This window comes from Acanthochromis polyacanthus, chromosome 19 (genome assembly GCF_021347895.1).
Source record: "Acanthochromis polyacanthus isolate Apoly-LR-REF ecotype Palm Island chromosome 19, KAUST_Apoly_ChrSc, whole genome shotgun sequence".
Taxonomy (NCBI): domain Eukaryota; kingdom Metazoa; phylum Chordata; class Actinopteri; family Pomacentridae; genus Acanthochromis; species Acanthochromis polyacanthus.
In genome coordinates, this window is record NC_067131.1 from 18466053 (window position 1) to 18478348 (window position 12296).

The following is a 12296-nucleotide window of genomic DNA, read 5'->3' on the forward strand; positions in this document are numbered from 1 at the left end:
GAATAGAATAGAATAGAATAGAATAGAATCACTTTATTCATCCCCGAAGGGAAATTCTGTTGTCAGGGTTCTTATCTGTTTAATTTTGAATTGAATAGCCTGACTGCTGATGGTATGAAAGATTTTCTAAATATTTCTGTAAAACAGGACACCTGCTACCACAGACTGATAAAACATCTGCAGCATCTTACTGCAGATGTCTAGTGATCGAAGTCTTCTGAGGCAATAAAGTCGGCTCTGGCCCTTTTTGTAGATGAAGTCTACGTTTGTAGACCAGTCCAACTTATTATCAAGGTGGACACCTAAATATTTATATGATGTCACCATCTCGATGTCCACGAGATGGTGACATCATATAAATATTTAGGTGCCCACCTTGATAATTAATATGAGGTTTATGTAAGGACAGTAAGGACCGTTTAGAGGCTGCATTGTACACAGACAGAGTGATGTTTCAGTAGGAGACATCTTCAACTGGCAGCTGCAAAGGCACAGAATTTTGAATGAAGGCAGAGGCATTGATGGCATTTTAAACATTTCTAATGTAACTGAAAATAAAATTAAAATCACACACCAATTATTATCAAAGCAGAGTATTTATATATATGTATATATTTTAAACATGCCTGGAGTGGATTTTAAAGCAAAGTAACACACGATTATAACATCTTACAAACAAATCAGGAAGTCTGAATACATCCATTAAATATTCCAAGTGCTGGTGGGAAAAGTCGGGATATCATTAAATTTAACTTCTGGTGGCTCCTCCTTTGCAGCAAACAAGTTTCCAGCAGCTGCAGGTCAGATCTGCACGATAATGTTTTTGGACCATTTTTCCTCACAGAACGGCTTCAGCTCAGTTGTTTCCTATGATTCCTGGTGTGAACATATCTCCTGAGGTCACGCCACAGTATCTGGAGGTCTGGACTCTGACTGGGACCCTCTGAAAGGTGCAGTTTCTTTGTTTGAGGTTTTTCTGTTGTAGATTTATGTCAGGGGTTCAGGCCGACACAAATACAAGCACACAGCAGGGCTTGAAAGTAAAAGCAGCTGCGCATATTCTGGTGAAAGATCTAACAAGAGTAATCGGATTATTAGACCCTCTTGTTTTCTATTTACAGTCACCACAGCTCTGCTCTTTAAAATCTAGCCGTCAGTCCATCACGACTGCTGACTGGTGAGACAGCTGTGCACCTCAAATCAGAGTTACAGTGTGCAAAGTTCACATCTTATCAGCAAGATATGAGCATGTGAATCTTATCTAGACAACACCTGAGCGCTGTCTAATCATTACTGCTGCATGTTAGGTGAGCAAACACAAAATCCCTCTGAACAGAGTAAAACGATGAGCAAAGAAAACAAGCATAAATATCCAAGTTGAGCATCTCTTGGTGGGATTTACAGTCTGTTATGTATTAGTTCATACTGATAGCTGTTCTCTCACAAGTTCATTTGATGAGGAGGCGATGGTGCTGTCATATATGGTGGAGAGTGGCTCGTCTGGAGCGGTGGCTGCCGGGTCCTCTCTGAAAGACCTGCCGCTCTTCCTGAAAGAGCTCCTGATCCTGCTGGACGCTCGCCTCACGACCTGGCTGATTCCACGGTTCTTCAGCTTCATCTTGCCCACGTCGTCCTCCAGCTCCTCCGGTGGCACGTCGATGTTCCCTGCATACCAGAACACCCACCAGATCAGGCTGAGGAAGATGATGATGGCCCCGGCATAGATGAACAAATCGTGGATGATCAGGCCTCCAAACACCCCCACCATCATGATTAAGACGCCCAGTATGTCGTGGGCCACCGCGAACCAGAATGAGCACTTGCAGCGGCCGACTCCTGCATAGATCTTCTCCATGACTGGCTCTACCTGCACAGATGTCGACATGACAGCAGTGGGGATCCTTAAAATCAGAGTTAATCCAGATGTGGAGCAGGTGATGATGTATCCACAGGACGACGAAGAGGAATCCTCACTTGTTGCGCGAGGCACACAAAACAACCTGCTCTGGTCAAAGTACAATGTACACCAGTGGCTATCAGCTAGAACCACACCAGCCTGACTGCATTGGATGTTTCAGAGTTGCATCATCACCGACAAAAATAGCAATTCCACTTTTACGTGACAGACTTCCTTCTGTTCAAGCCCCCTGGCTGAAGCGTTTCCTCCTCTGCTTCTCCTTCAGGATGGGGATCCACACCAGCCCCACCACACAAACATCAGCCCTATGGACAGGCAGGCCGAGGCCACCGAGCTGGATGCCTCGGTCACCCCGGAGGACTGGAGCAGGAAGAGGAGGCCGCCGGCAGCAGACATCAGAGACCCCATCACCATCACTATGATGGGTTTGTGGAGGTGGGCCCACCTCGGGGCGGCTGCAGCTGCTGACTGAGAGTCTGGACACAAGCTTTGACTCCCAGACTCATCTGGAAGTGAAGTTTCTCCAATTGCTTCCATGGCTGAAACAATGCCTTTGTTTCTCCCCCTGTGAGAGGCTTTAATGTGTGAATAATGGAGAGCCCAGACCTCTGAACATCAATAGGGCTCCAGGTTTCTTCTGTCTCTGTTGGTTCGCCCAGTGCGAGTGGAAACCACTTGTGAATGCAGCTACCTCCCAGCAGTCACATGAAGGAGCTGTATGTATGATGACCAAGTGAGTGTCTGCGTGATGCATCTCCTCTTCTCCTGGCCAGTAACCCGTGAACAAGCTGTAATTCCAGATGGCCCACCACTCCCACAAAGCTGAGGGAGGGCTTGGATGAACAGACAGACCCGGCCCACCCGCTCACAGCAATATCATCACCACTGACTACTCAGTGATCATCCTGTTACATTACACCTCCCAAACAAGCATACTGTCTATTGAAATGCAGAAAAGGATCAGACTGTGTGGAGAACACACTGTATGCTTGGTGTCTTCAGAGATAACAGCCTTGGGAAAATGCAGAACCTCAGTATTGCATGCATTTGAGCCCATACAGTGTAATTACATGCAGGTAGCAGGCTGCAGCTGCAGAGCGTAATGTCTTTAACAAAAGGCATGTCACCTGATACAGCTGGCAGCTAAACAAGCACAGATCTGAAGGCTGCAAGCTCCACGAGCAAACAGTTCAAGGCTATTGCATGAATAAGCACACACAAGTTGTATAAACCGGTCATGTTTAGCAGTTGCGGACTGTCATCCCACAGTAATCTTCTCAGTTAATTGACTAGTTTATGTATAGATAATGAAAAAGTCTGATTTTTTTTCAACTCATGCTCCAAAACCTCCTAAAAACCTTTTATTATTTAGAATATTTAGGCTGCACCTGTAATGTCAATTTGAATTTTGATTGATTGATTTATGAAATGTCAAAGATGAAATAAAGATGCTGTTTTTGAAGGAGGAACTGAAGAATTTTCACCATTTTAACTTGAAATAAATACAAATAGTTGCCTAAAGACAATATTTTGATACCATCCAATCAGCTGCTGGAGCTTTAAATGATTAAAAGACAGAAAAAAAGCTGCAAATAGTCACACTTTTAAAGGCTTAAACTCACAAATGTCTGGCTCCTTGAAAGACAGAATCACTTGATTATCAAAACTCGATCAGCTAGTGTACTGCTTCAACAATAGAATTGTAAAGAAAAGCACTAATGATTGAGGTTTAGAGTTGCTGATGTAAATGAGAAGAACTGTTTACTGTAAGAAAGAAAGAAAGAAAGAAAGAAAATTCTCTCTCTTAGGAAGTGTGTCATATTTTATAATCTTGATGTGTTAATTCCAACCTTGAAAGATGTTTTCATTGAGCATCTGAAAGTATCTTGGGGTGTCAGCTGAGCGTGATTTGTTTTAATCAGTGATGATTAATCACATGAGATCATTTCCGCAATTAATCCAAGAATCAGAGAGGAATGTCTAAGCGGTCAAAAAGTGAACATGCTCAAAGTTTAAGTTTTTTCTCTCTCTTTTCAGATCCTAAATTAAGAATAATTTTTTCTGAAACAAAACAAAACACACAAAAAACAGCATGATAGCCCATTCAACCGTTTCAACAGTGACAACAGTTTTGTAATTTTTCCTCTTTAAACACACAGTGGATTTAAAATGAAGCAATCAAGATGGTATTGAAGTGCAGACTTACAGCTTTAATTCAAGAGGTTAACAAAAACGTTACATTAAGTTCATAAGGATTATCGCTATTTTCTATAATCCTTTAATATCACAGGCTTAAAGTAATTGGACAAGCTTACATAATTGTAAATGTAAGGATTGTTTATAATACTTGGATGTAAATCCTTTGCAGTCAGTGACTGCATGAACTCTGGTTTCCTCCCTTGAGATGTTTAAAAAGCCTTTAAGGCAGCCGCTTTGGGGTTCAGCATGGCTTTTTCTGCCCTCAGTTCGGCCTTTAGTAATTGAAAAGCTGCTAAATGGGTTGAGGTAAGGTCATTGCTATTTTGTTGGTATATCATTATTTATTTGCACTGTGAGGCGCCGTCAAACCAGTTTTACAGCATTTGACTGAATCTGAGCAGAAAGTCTTCATTCATTCATCTTGCTACTTCCACTGGCTTTCTAGTGAGTTAGTTTAAACACAAGACACTTGTGCTCCAAACAAAAAGGATGTGCACTCAATGAAGGCCTTAGGATCCCTGACCCACCACTATACGCACCAGTGAGCAGTGATTCCTAACGCATCTCTGGGGATCATCAGGTGGATACCTCCCTTCAACAGTGTTTCGCCTATTTAGTCCCACAACACCTCCAGGAGGCTAGACGGTGAACTCTGGCGTTCCAGATTCACCCCTCCTAGTGGCAGTTCACACTGCTCCTACACAATCCAAACATCACTGTCACGTTCAGCTGACCCAGGTCCGTTTAGGAGATGCTCCAGGTGGTGACTCGTGCTGATGCTACCAGTTAGCTGAATACCGAGTGCCAACTGCTATAAAGTGACAAAGAAACTACACTTAAAAGCTAACTGCTAATTGCTAAGTCTAACCTGACCTCTCTGCTCTTGAGTGTTCCTGGTCTCTAGCATCTCGAGGTAAACCCGTTTACCTTCATTGAGGCGTCTGAGCTGTTGACTAAAAATCTGCTCACCAACTCGAGTGTTCTGGACGTGGATCTACACCCTCTGTCAAAAGTTTTGAGATGGGTTACTTTTGACAAGGGGTGTATGTTGTTTTTTTTTTCCTGAACAAAGAACAAGCTCTACCATTGTTCATTTTGTTTTCCAGATCGTTTGCTGTTGCTGAGATCACCAGTGAATTCCCTCTATGAATGCACATTATTGATGTGCCCTTTCCTTAAGTTTCTTCCACCTCTCTGATAGATATGCTTGCTTTTATCAGCTTCCTTCACTTGCAGCGGCATCTCTTTTAACTGCCTATTGAGAGTTCCCGAGAACAGCTCCAGACCTTTTAGCTGCTTAACTTAAGGAGGCAACAGAACACATCCAGTCATTAAACTGCTTATCAGTGAGCTGTGATTACTTTAGAGCAGGTGAAAATGGAAAATCTGTTTAACAAATGGATGGAATTCCTAAGCGGTTAATGCAATAGTTCTGTTAAAATGCTTGAATTGAAGCTCCATTTAAAGCTACAATCATTACTGCTTCACTGTAAATCCACTGAGTACAGATGCAAAAATATTCTTAAAAAGCATCAAAAATGTCTCAATCCAACTGTAATACTCACTGTTAATGCTTTGAGTCTTTCACAGCAAAAATATTGTCATGACACATCAAGAAATCCAGGGGTTTCATTTGTAACGTTATCACCTGTTGTGCTCCCTTTAACTTCATTATTTCAGGCCCCGATGCTGTACTTTGTCTCACTATCATCACTTCTTGATACACTCAAATCAAACAGCCACTGTTTGCATTAGTTCCACTCTTCTTGTGGGAATTTAAATTGACTCCTGAGAAAAAGACACCTTCAAAGAACACAACACCACCAAAGGAAATTTCAGATAACTTTATAATGCGTTTCATTCAAGCACAGACTTGTGAATATAAAGGGCGTTCTATGAATCACGTGGTCCTGTGATCTGTGTCAAATGTCCAAGTCAAGAAGGTAACAAGCAAAGACTCTGCTGAGAATCATTTCACTTTAGGCACTTTTCTTTTTACTTTGGAGTCCGTCTTTCCTGTCTTCTTGGTCAGTTTGCTCTTAGCTTGTTTTCCTTTTTTGCCCGCAGCAGGTTTGGGTGCTTTCTCCAGCTGCTTCTTTTTGGACTGCTTCTACGAGAAAAAGAGGAAATGCGAGTCGGACATCCACTAATTAAAAGCACAAAATTGTTTCAAAGTGTCATTTGAAACATTTTAAAGCAGTTAAAGCACTTAACTCTGGCAGCTGTGAACAGTACTGACCTCCAGTTTCCGCTTTTTGCTAGGTGTTTCTATAGGAACCAGCTGTGGGATTTCTTCCTCCTCTTCTTCATCTTCCTTTGCCGCCTCTTTTTTCACCTTCTTCTCCTTTTCCTTCCCCTCTGCAGGAGTATCCGTTTGCTTTTTGTCCTCCTTGTTCTTCTTTGCTTTGTCCTGCTTTTTAGGTGTAGCTCCCTGAAATTCACAAGTGCAGGTAGTTGTTTCAATAAATCCTGCTCATGTACAGGACAATCATTTGAGCACTAACTCGTACTCACCTTGTCTTTGGGAGTCCGCTTCTTCTCGAGCTCAGTGAGGGCGCTCAGGTCTGAGGTGTAGATGGGAAGAGCCACTGATGTTTGACTTTTTATATGGATGAGCTTCATCACTGGTCCTTTCTGTAAATGTTGATCACATTAGTAACACAGCAACTAGGAGATTTGCCAAAGGAATATGATGCTGGATATTTGGATAATGAATAGCCGAAGTAGTTTGTCAAGCAAAATAGCTAAACATGGGAAGGTTCTGAAATTCCTTCAATTGCTTATATTTAATCTTTATACCATCCTGATTCAAATTGTTATATGTCAGGAAGCTTTTAGATTCTGTTGCAGCCTGGCGTGGCAAGTTTCTTGAGCTAAATGAGACTTTTTTCGATTGTAAATCTCTATTTTGATGGAATACTACAGAGTTTGGGATTTTTTTGTCCAGCATCAAAGCACATCCTCCAATTGTGTTTTTTCCCCTGTGTTGATGCCAATTGGGAATTTGTAGTCATGTTGCTGTTGTAGCAGTGAGTTCTGTCACCACTGAACTAAGAGGAGCATTTCCTCTCCTGTCCTTGTTAGCAGGTGCAGCTGTAACCTTCAGTAGCGCGGCTGCTAGTGTTCTCACCCCGACTAGCCTTCCTGCCATCAGCAGCAGAGCTTCTAGCATTCTTACCACTACAACCAAAAACACAGATATGTTGGTGTGACTTTCAGACATCCTGGGCTGAAATATAAGCATCTCTCCACCGGGACAGACTAACGCCTAGTAGGAAGCTTGTAACTAATTAGAGGTTTTGTAATTAATTATTCGCGATTAATCACATTTTTGTCAAATCGCAATATTTGACACAATAAGCAAAGTTTTTGATTTCAAACACATTTTGGTTGACGACTGAATTGATGAACAGACATATACGAGACGTTAAACACCAAAACCTTTCTGCTTCATTCATATTATCTGTGCATTTTTCATCCGTCTACTACATTCACAGATCACTGCAAACTCAAAGTGCAATTATATCTATCATATTCAACATTGTAAGACTTTTAGTAAACTTCAACACTTTCAGTGTCTTGGAAAGTAGTCTGTTGTGGGATGGCTACACTGTTTACTGGTACCAGGACTGTCTTAGCTAACGTGCCCAGGGGACCGTCAATTTCTCACATTCCATTCATTGTCTATGTGAAACGCACCGCGCTGCATGCTGGTTGCGCTGAAACACATTTCACGCTGCATTCCGGTGCGTCCGGTACCTCATCTGTATAAAGCAGATTTAGTTTCTACTTTGTGCAAATTTGGTGCAGGCAGCGGATGTCTTGTTGTCATTGAAATAAAATGAGGACAGATTCAGCAGCTTATTTCTCAGCTCAAATGCTTCCAGACATACCTTTTGCTGAAGTGTTTGTGTACTAAAGTTGAAAGTTTGTGACCGAGCAGCCATATTTGTCCAACTAAAGCTGAAGCGCTGTCATGTGACCATCTAGCCCACTGCAGTGCGTCCTGTTTGTTCTTCATGGATGGCAAGCAGACTTTAGGTTAATTACTGCCACCTACTGGGCTGGAGTGTGCATCAGCGTTACCTTTGTACCAGAAATTAGGGAACTGAGAAAGGTGCGAATAAATGTGTTTTTTTTAACGCATTATTTTTTTATATAACTACTTAGCCTAAATGAATGCATTAAAGTCCTAGCCCTACTTGTAACATAACGTGTGTTTGTCAACTCAAGCCATTTTATTTTCACTGCTCAGCTCTATTCTACTCTGACATGGTAAAACGGAGAGCAGAGGAGAGATACTTGCAGGACCACAGCCTAAACGACAGCAAAAGCACTGTGATGCTAACAATTAGCTGAAATAACCAAGGGCACTTAAATTGGGTTAAAAATTTTTTTTTAATCTTTTCCCCCTACTTTTTTGGTTTCTTGGGGTCAGAGGAGCAGATTGGAAGCAAAATCATCAAGACAAAACCACCATGCCATAAATAAAGTGTTCAACCACCAATGATCAGGGACTTAAACGAAAACACACACTTCTCTGGGTAGCTAAACTCACCGTCTTTAGTTTGGCCGCGATAGTTTGGACAGCAGCCTGGATGTTTTCTGTCACCTCATCTGCAGTCATGCCGGAGTGGGCGACACGTGCCATACTACAATACAGGCCACCATGTAGGATAACACAAGGTTAGCAGGGGAAGCCCAAAGGTGACACAGCAGCAGTACATGAAGTATAAAGGTAGGTATTTTACATTGAAGGTGAACCAGACAGTACATATTGTGTATCAAAGTTGTAGAGACAGGCTCCACGAGAGGAGGTCCATCTGGATTTACATTGAATCTCTATGGCACCAATTTGACCCGTATCAAACAGACAGAATCGACAGGGTTGCTGTGAGGTGCTTTGAAATCTCCGACAACAAGCAGGTATTCTAACAATCTTCACAGTTTCAATGCATTCTTTTGTGTGCCTCCTGGGCAAAATACAGTTTCAAGACTGGGTTTTTCTGCAGCTGAAAAGATGCAAACAGGAGGCTCTCTGCACAGAAAACTGACGTCAGTTCTGTTTTTGTTGGAAACATGAGAGCAGTAGAGGACATCTCACCAGCAGCAGCCCTTGTTGGTAACCTTCATGCTGGTGCCCTGGATGACTCTCTGGATGTCTCTGGCCAGATGTTTGCTCTGCAGGTTCACCGACAGCGGCTCTCTGGCAAAAACAAGAAGCATTAGCAGGATATTAAACAAAGATTTGCTGCATCTTCTTTCCATACTTGGATTCCGTCCTCATCTGCTTCATCTTTTCAGTCCACTGCTGAACAGTAAACTCTTTATTCAGTAGTTTATCTTGGTTGGCATTTTCTCCCTTTGCTGATGTTCCAGCAACAATCAATATCACTTGCTGCTGTATATTGAGTTGCTTCTTAAACCCAGGTCCTCGCCTTTTCTCACACAGAATCCACTACAAACAGATGCTTTGCCAGTGGCTCCGATGAATCACCTGCAATGACTCACTGAGGAAGCGATCCCACTGACACCAGAAGATTTAACATGTAAATAGGATGAATGATTAATCTCAAGTAGAAGAACATTTTTCCTCCCTTGCAACCTTTAAAGCTTCAGTATGAATGTAGAAAGCAGCGTGAGTAAGCTTGATACTGAAGGCATGCAAATGAAAAACAAAACCATCCTCTAATTTCAAGGCTTCCTCCACAGTCCCTCCTTTAAAAACACACTGATTACTGCTGGAGAAGTGATCCATCACACAGAAAGAGTCAGACGGGGACCATCAAAACTACCTCATGTCTAAAAACACACAAACAGGTAACCTCCCCACATCTGCAAAAAGTTCCATGCAAAGCCAACACAGACGAACATAAGATAAATACCACGAGACGACACTTGCTCCCAGCTGGGCTACAATGCAGACAGATGGCCGACATCTACACAGATACATGTAAACATGCTAATGGAGCTGAGAGGATGGAGAACACATCCACAGAGCACTGAAGGACAAACAAATACAAACGGACACTGTCATCTGGGATGCTCAGCAGCGCAAGATGTTGTAAGTTTAGGTGGAGCTGTAAAATCTGGCTGCATGAGCTAAAAAATCTATTTTACTGTCGTGTGTAGGAGTAGAAATGTATGAGCGGAAGAGATGCTGTAAATATTGTATCAAAATGTACCCACGGTAAAATATATAATTCACAGATTTTCTAAAGGAGATTCGTGCAAAACTAACATGACTGCTCTTACTTTTTCCTCTCGTAGAAATGTTTTCCGATGTGTGATGGCAGCAGGCGGCGGATGCGGGCATCAGAAAGGAACAAATCAAAGTTTCCCAACAGGCGGCGTTTGGCCTCGTATGGTTTGTATTCTGTCTTCAAAGCCTTGTATGGTATGATCTGCCAAGGATAGAGAGACACAGCATGATTATGTTCAGCATTTACTGGTGTTCATGTACAAGAAAAACATTTTTGAATGGTACTAGCAGTGAACAATTACGTAATCAATCCCTAATTGAAAACGAAACGAGTAAAATCAAAAAACCTGCAATTAGGAATATAAGAGGAGGAGCTATTAAACAATGGTACTGCGATTCAATTACAGATTAAAGCTTGCCAGGTTTGCTTTATCAAAGAATAACATAAGTTCAGCTTCATTTTTCAAGAGCCACACATCACACATTTTAAATTGTTCATTTAACAGTTTTTTAAATTCAGGTCTGTAACAGTTTTAAGGGTGTCTCACGTAATACTGCACCATCACAAGTTTAACAAAACAAAAAATTCTTGTAAAAATGAAGTAGTAAATAGAAACTTTCCCCAAAACATTTCCCCCTGGTTGGTAGAGCACTGAAAGTAGTTTGTAAGAGTTAAGATGTACAACTCAATGTGGCTGGAAAAGTAGCTTTGAAATCCTCAAAGCACAATAGATTTATTTACTCTCCCTAAACACTGAGGCTGCATTCCAAATCAGATACTATTTTACTTTAAATACGTACAATAAATGACCCCTAAAGTATGCACTGTTTCATGCAGTATGTACACAACTAGAATATATAACTGTCATAACAATGCACCTTAAACAGTCTCAGTCGCTGCAAAATGAGCAGCCGTCTGTGGGCTCTCGACGATTCAAGCTTGTTTAAACTTGCGTAGGACAGCGGGTCACACATGACTGGAAAAGCATGTTGGACACGATACTGTGCAATGGGATGTTCTAAATCTTTTTCTGTTATACTATATAGTTCGTTAATATGGATGGACCATGGTACACAACTACAAAAGTGGCTGCTGTCATTGTTCCCATGAACACTGTAACTGGGAGATACCTCGGATATGTTTTTGACACCCTTCTCCTCCAGCAGCTTCTTATAAAACCTCTGGGTTTGTTCTGGGGTCATCTTGGGCTCATCTCTGGTGAAAAGGCAAACCTCGTCTGTGTCAGTCCGCTGGCCATGAGGCAGAGGACTGGGAATGGAACAAGGGAACACAATGACACTTTGGATAAATAAAAACACTCATTTACTCTGAATAAATGCAAAGAAAAAAACTGTTGCAGAGGGAGCTCCAGCTCAGAAGTGAAGGCAGGATTGTTTCCCTGTGCGGTGGACTCACATGCGGATGGTCTGTGCCTGTTTCGGGACCTTCCACAGGGTGAAGAGCAAGCTGATCTGCTGAGTGTCGTCCAAGAACAAGGAGTCGCCGGTGGCTTTGGTTTTGAGGAAAGCTTGCAGGGCCTGGACGGCTTTCTTCACCTGTAAGAAACATTACCGTTAGATACAAATGGATAAACAAACTCACCGACTAACAGTTTTGTCATACGGAGCTGCTGTGAGTTAGCTTAGCATCGAGGCTAAACCCATGTTAGCCACGAACAAGCCAAGCAGCTGTCGTTACATATTAATTTATTTTATCATTATCATGTGAGACCAAACTTCCACTGCTATACGCGCTATTATTAAAGACTTTCAATATATATCTGCGACGTGGAAGAAACTTTTACCTGAGCCCGGTCTAACGCGACTTCTGTTTTTTCAGCCATGCTGTCTGCTTCACGTGTACCCCGCACGCACGCATGCGCAATGCAAACGCTCTACGTCACGTAATACAAAATTTATAACTTTATTTGTACGACAAATCTGAGCATTTACAGCCAAGATGGTAAGTATTTAAAA

General features: G+C 42.0%; 2 protein-coding genes and 1 non-coding gene across 4 annotated transcripts; all 3 read right to left on the reverse strand.

Annotated features, from left to right (window-relative positions):
- Positions 1-577: 577 nt before the first annotated feature.
- Positions 578-2065, reverse strand: LOC110967621 (transmembrane protein 238-like). The gene has a single exon (XM_022217287.2). The coding sequence runs from the start codon at positions 1883-1885 to the stop codon at positions 1421-1423; it is 465 nt and encodes a 154-aa protein (XP_022072979.1). The 5' UTR covers positions 1886-2065; the 3' UTR covers positions 578-1420.
- Positions 2066-5946: 3881 nt separating this feature from the next.
- On the reverse strand, positions 5947-12238 carry rsl1d1 (ribosomal L1 domain containing 1). 2 transcript variants are annotated; one of them, XM_022217296.2, is made up of 9 exons: positions 12125-12238; positions 11737-11876; positions 11451-11589; positions 10373-10521; positions 9222-9323; positions 8676-8769; positions 6632-6751; positions 6357-6548; positions 5947-6224 (listed from the first exon to the last, which is right to left on the reverse strand). In XM_022217296.2, the coding sequence occupies exons 1-9, from the start codon at positions 12161-12163 to the stop codon at positions 6087-6089; spliced, it is 1113 nt and encodes a 370-aa protein (XP_022072988.1). In that variant the 5' UTR covers positions 12164-12238; the 3' UTR covers positions 5947-6086. The 2 variants fall into 2 exon arrangements, with proteins under 2 accessions (XP_022072988.1, XP_022072987.1); XM_022217295.2 differs by having other exon boundaries at positions 5947-6227; positions 12125-12237.
- On the reverse strand, positions 8895-9019 carry LOC127531208 (small nucleolar RNA SNORA55). Its single transcript, XR_007938185.1, has one exon. It is a non-coding gene; the product is annotated as a small nucleolar RNA SNORA55 (small nucleolar RNA).
- Positions 12239-12296: the final 58 nt, after the last annotated feature.

Coding starts and splice junctions, on each gene's coding strand:
- LOC110967621 (XM_022217287.2), bottom strand. CDS start 1,885: ATGTCGACATCTGTGCAGGTAGAGCCAGTCATGGAGAAGATCTATGCA.
- rsl1d1 (XM_022217295.2), bottom strand. CDS start 12,163: ATGGCTGAAAAAACAGAAGTCGCGTTAGACCGGGCTCAG. Junction 11,877..12,124: donor TCGCGTTAGACCGGGCTCAG/GTAAAAGTTTCT, acceptor TGTTTCTTACAG/GTGAAGAAAGCCGTCCAGGC. Junction 10,522..11,450: donor GTGTCAAAAACATATCCGAG/GTATCTCCCAGT, acceptor TATCCTTGGCAG/ATCATACCATACAAGGCTTT.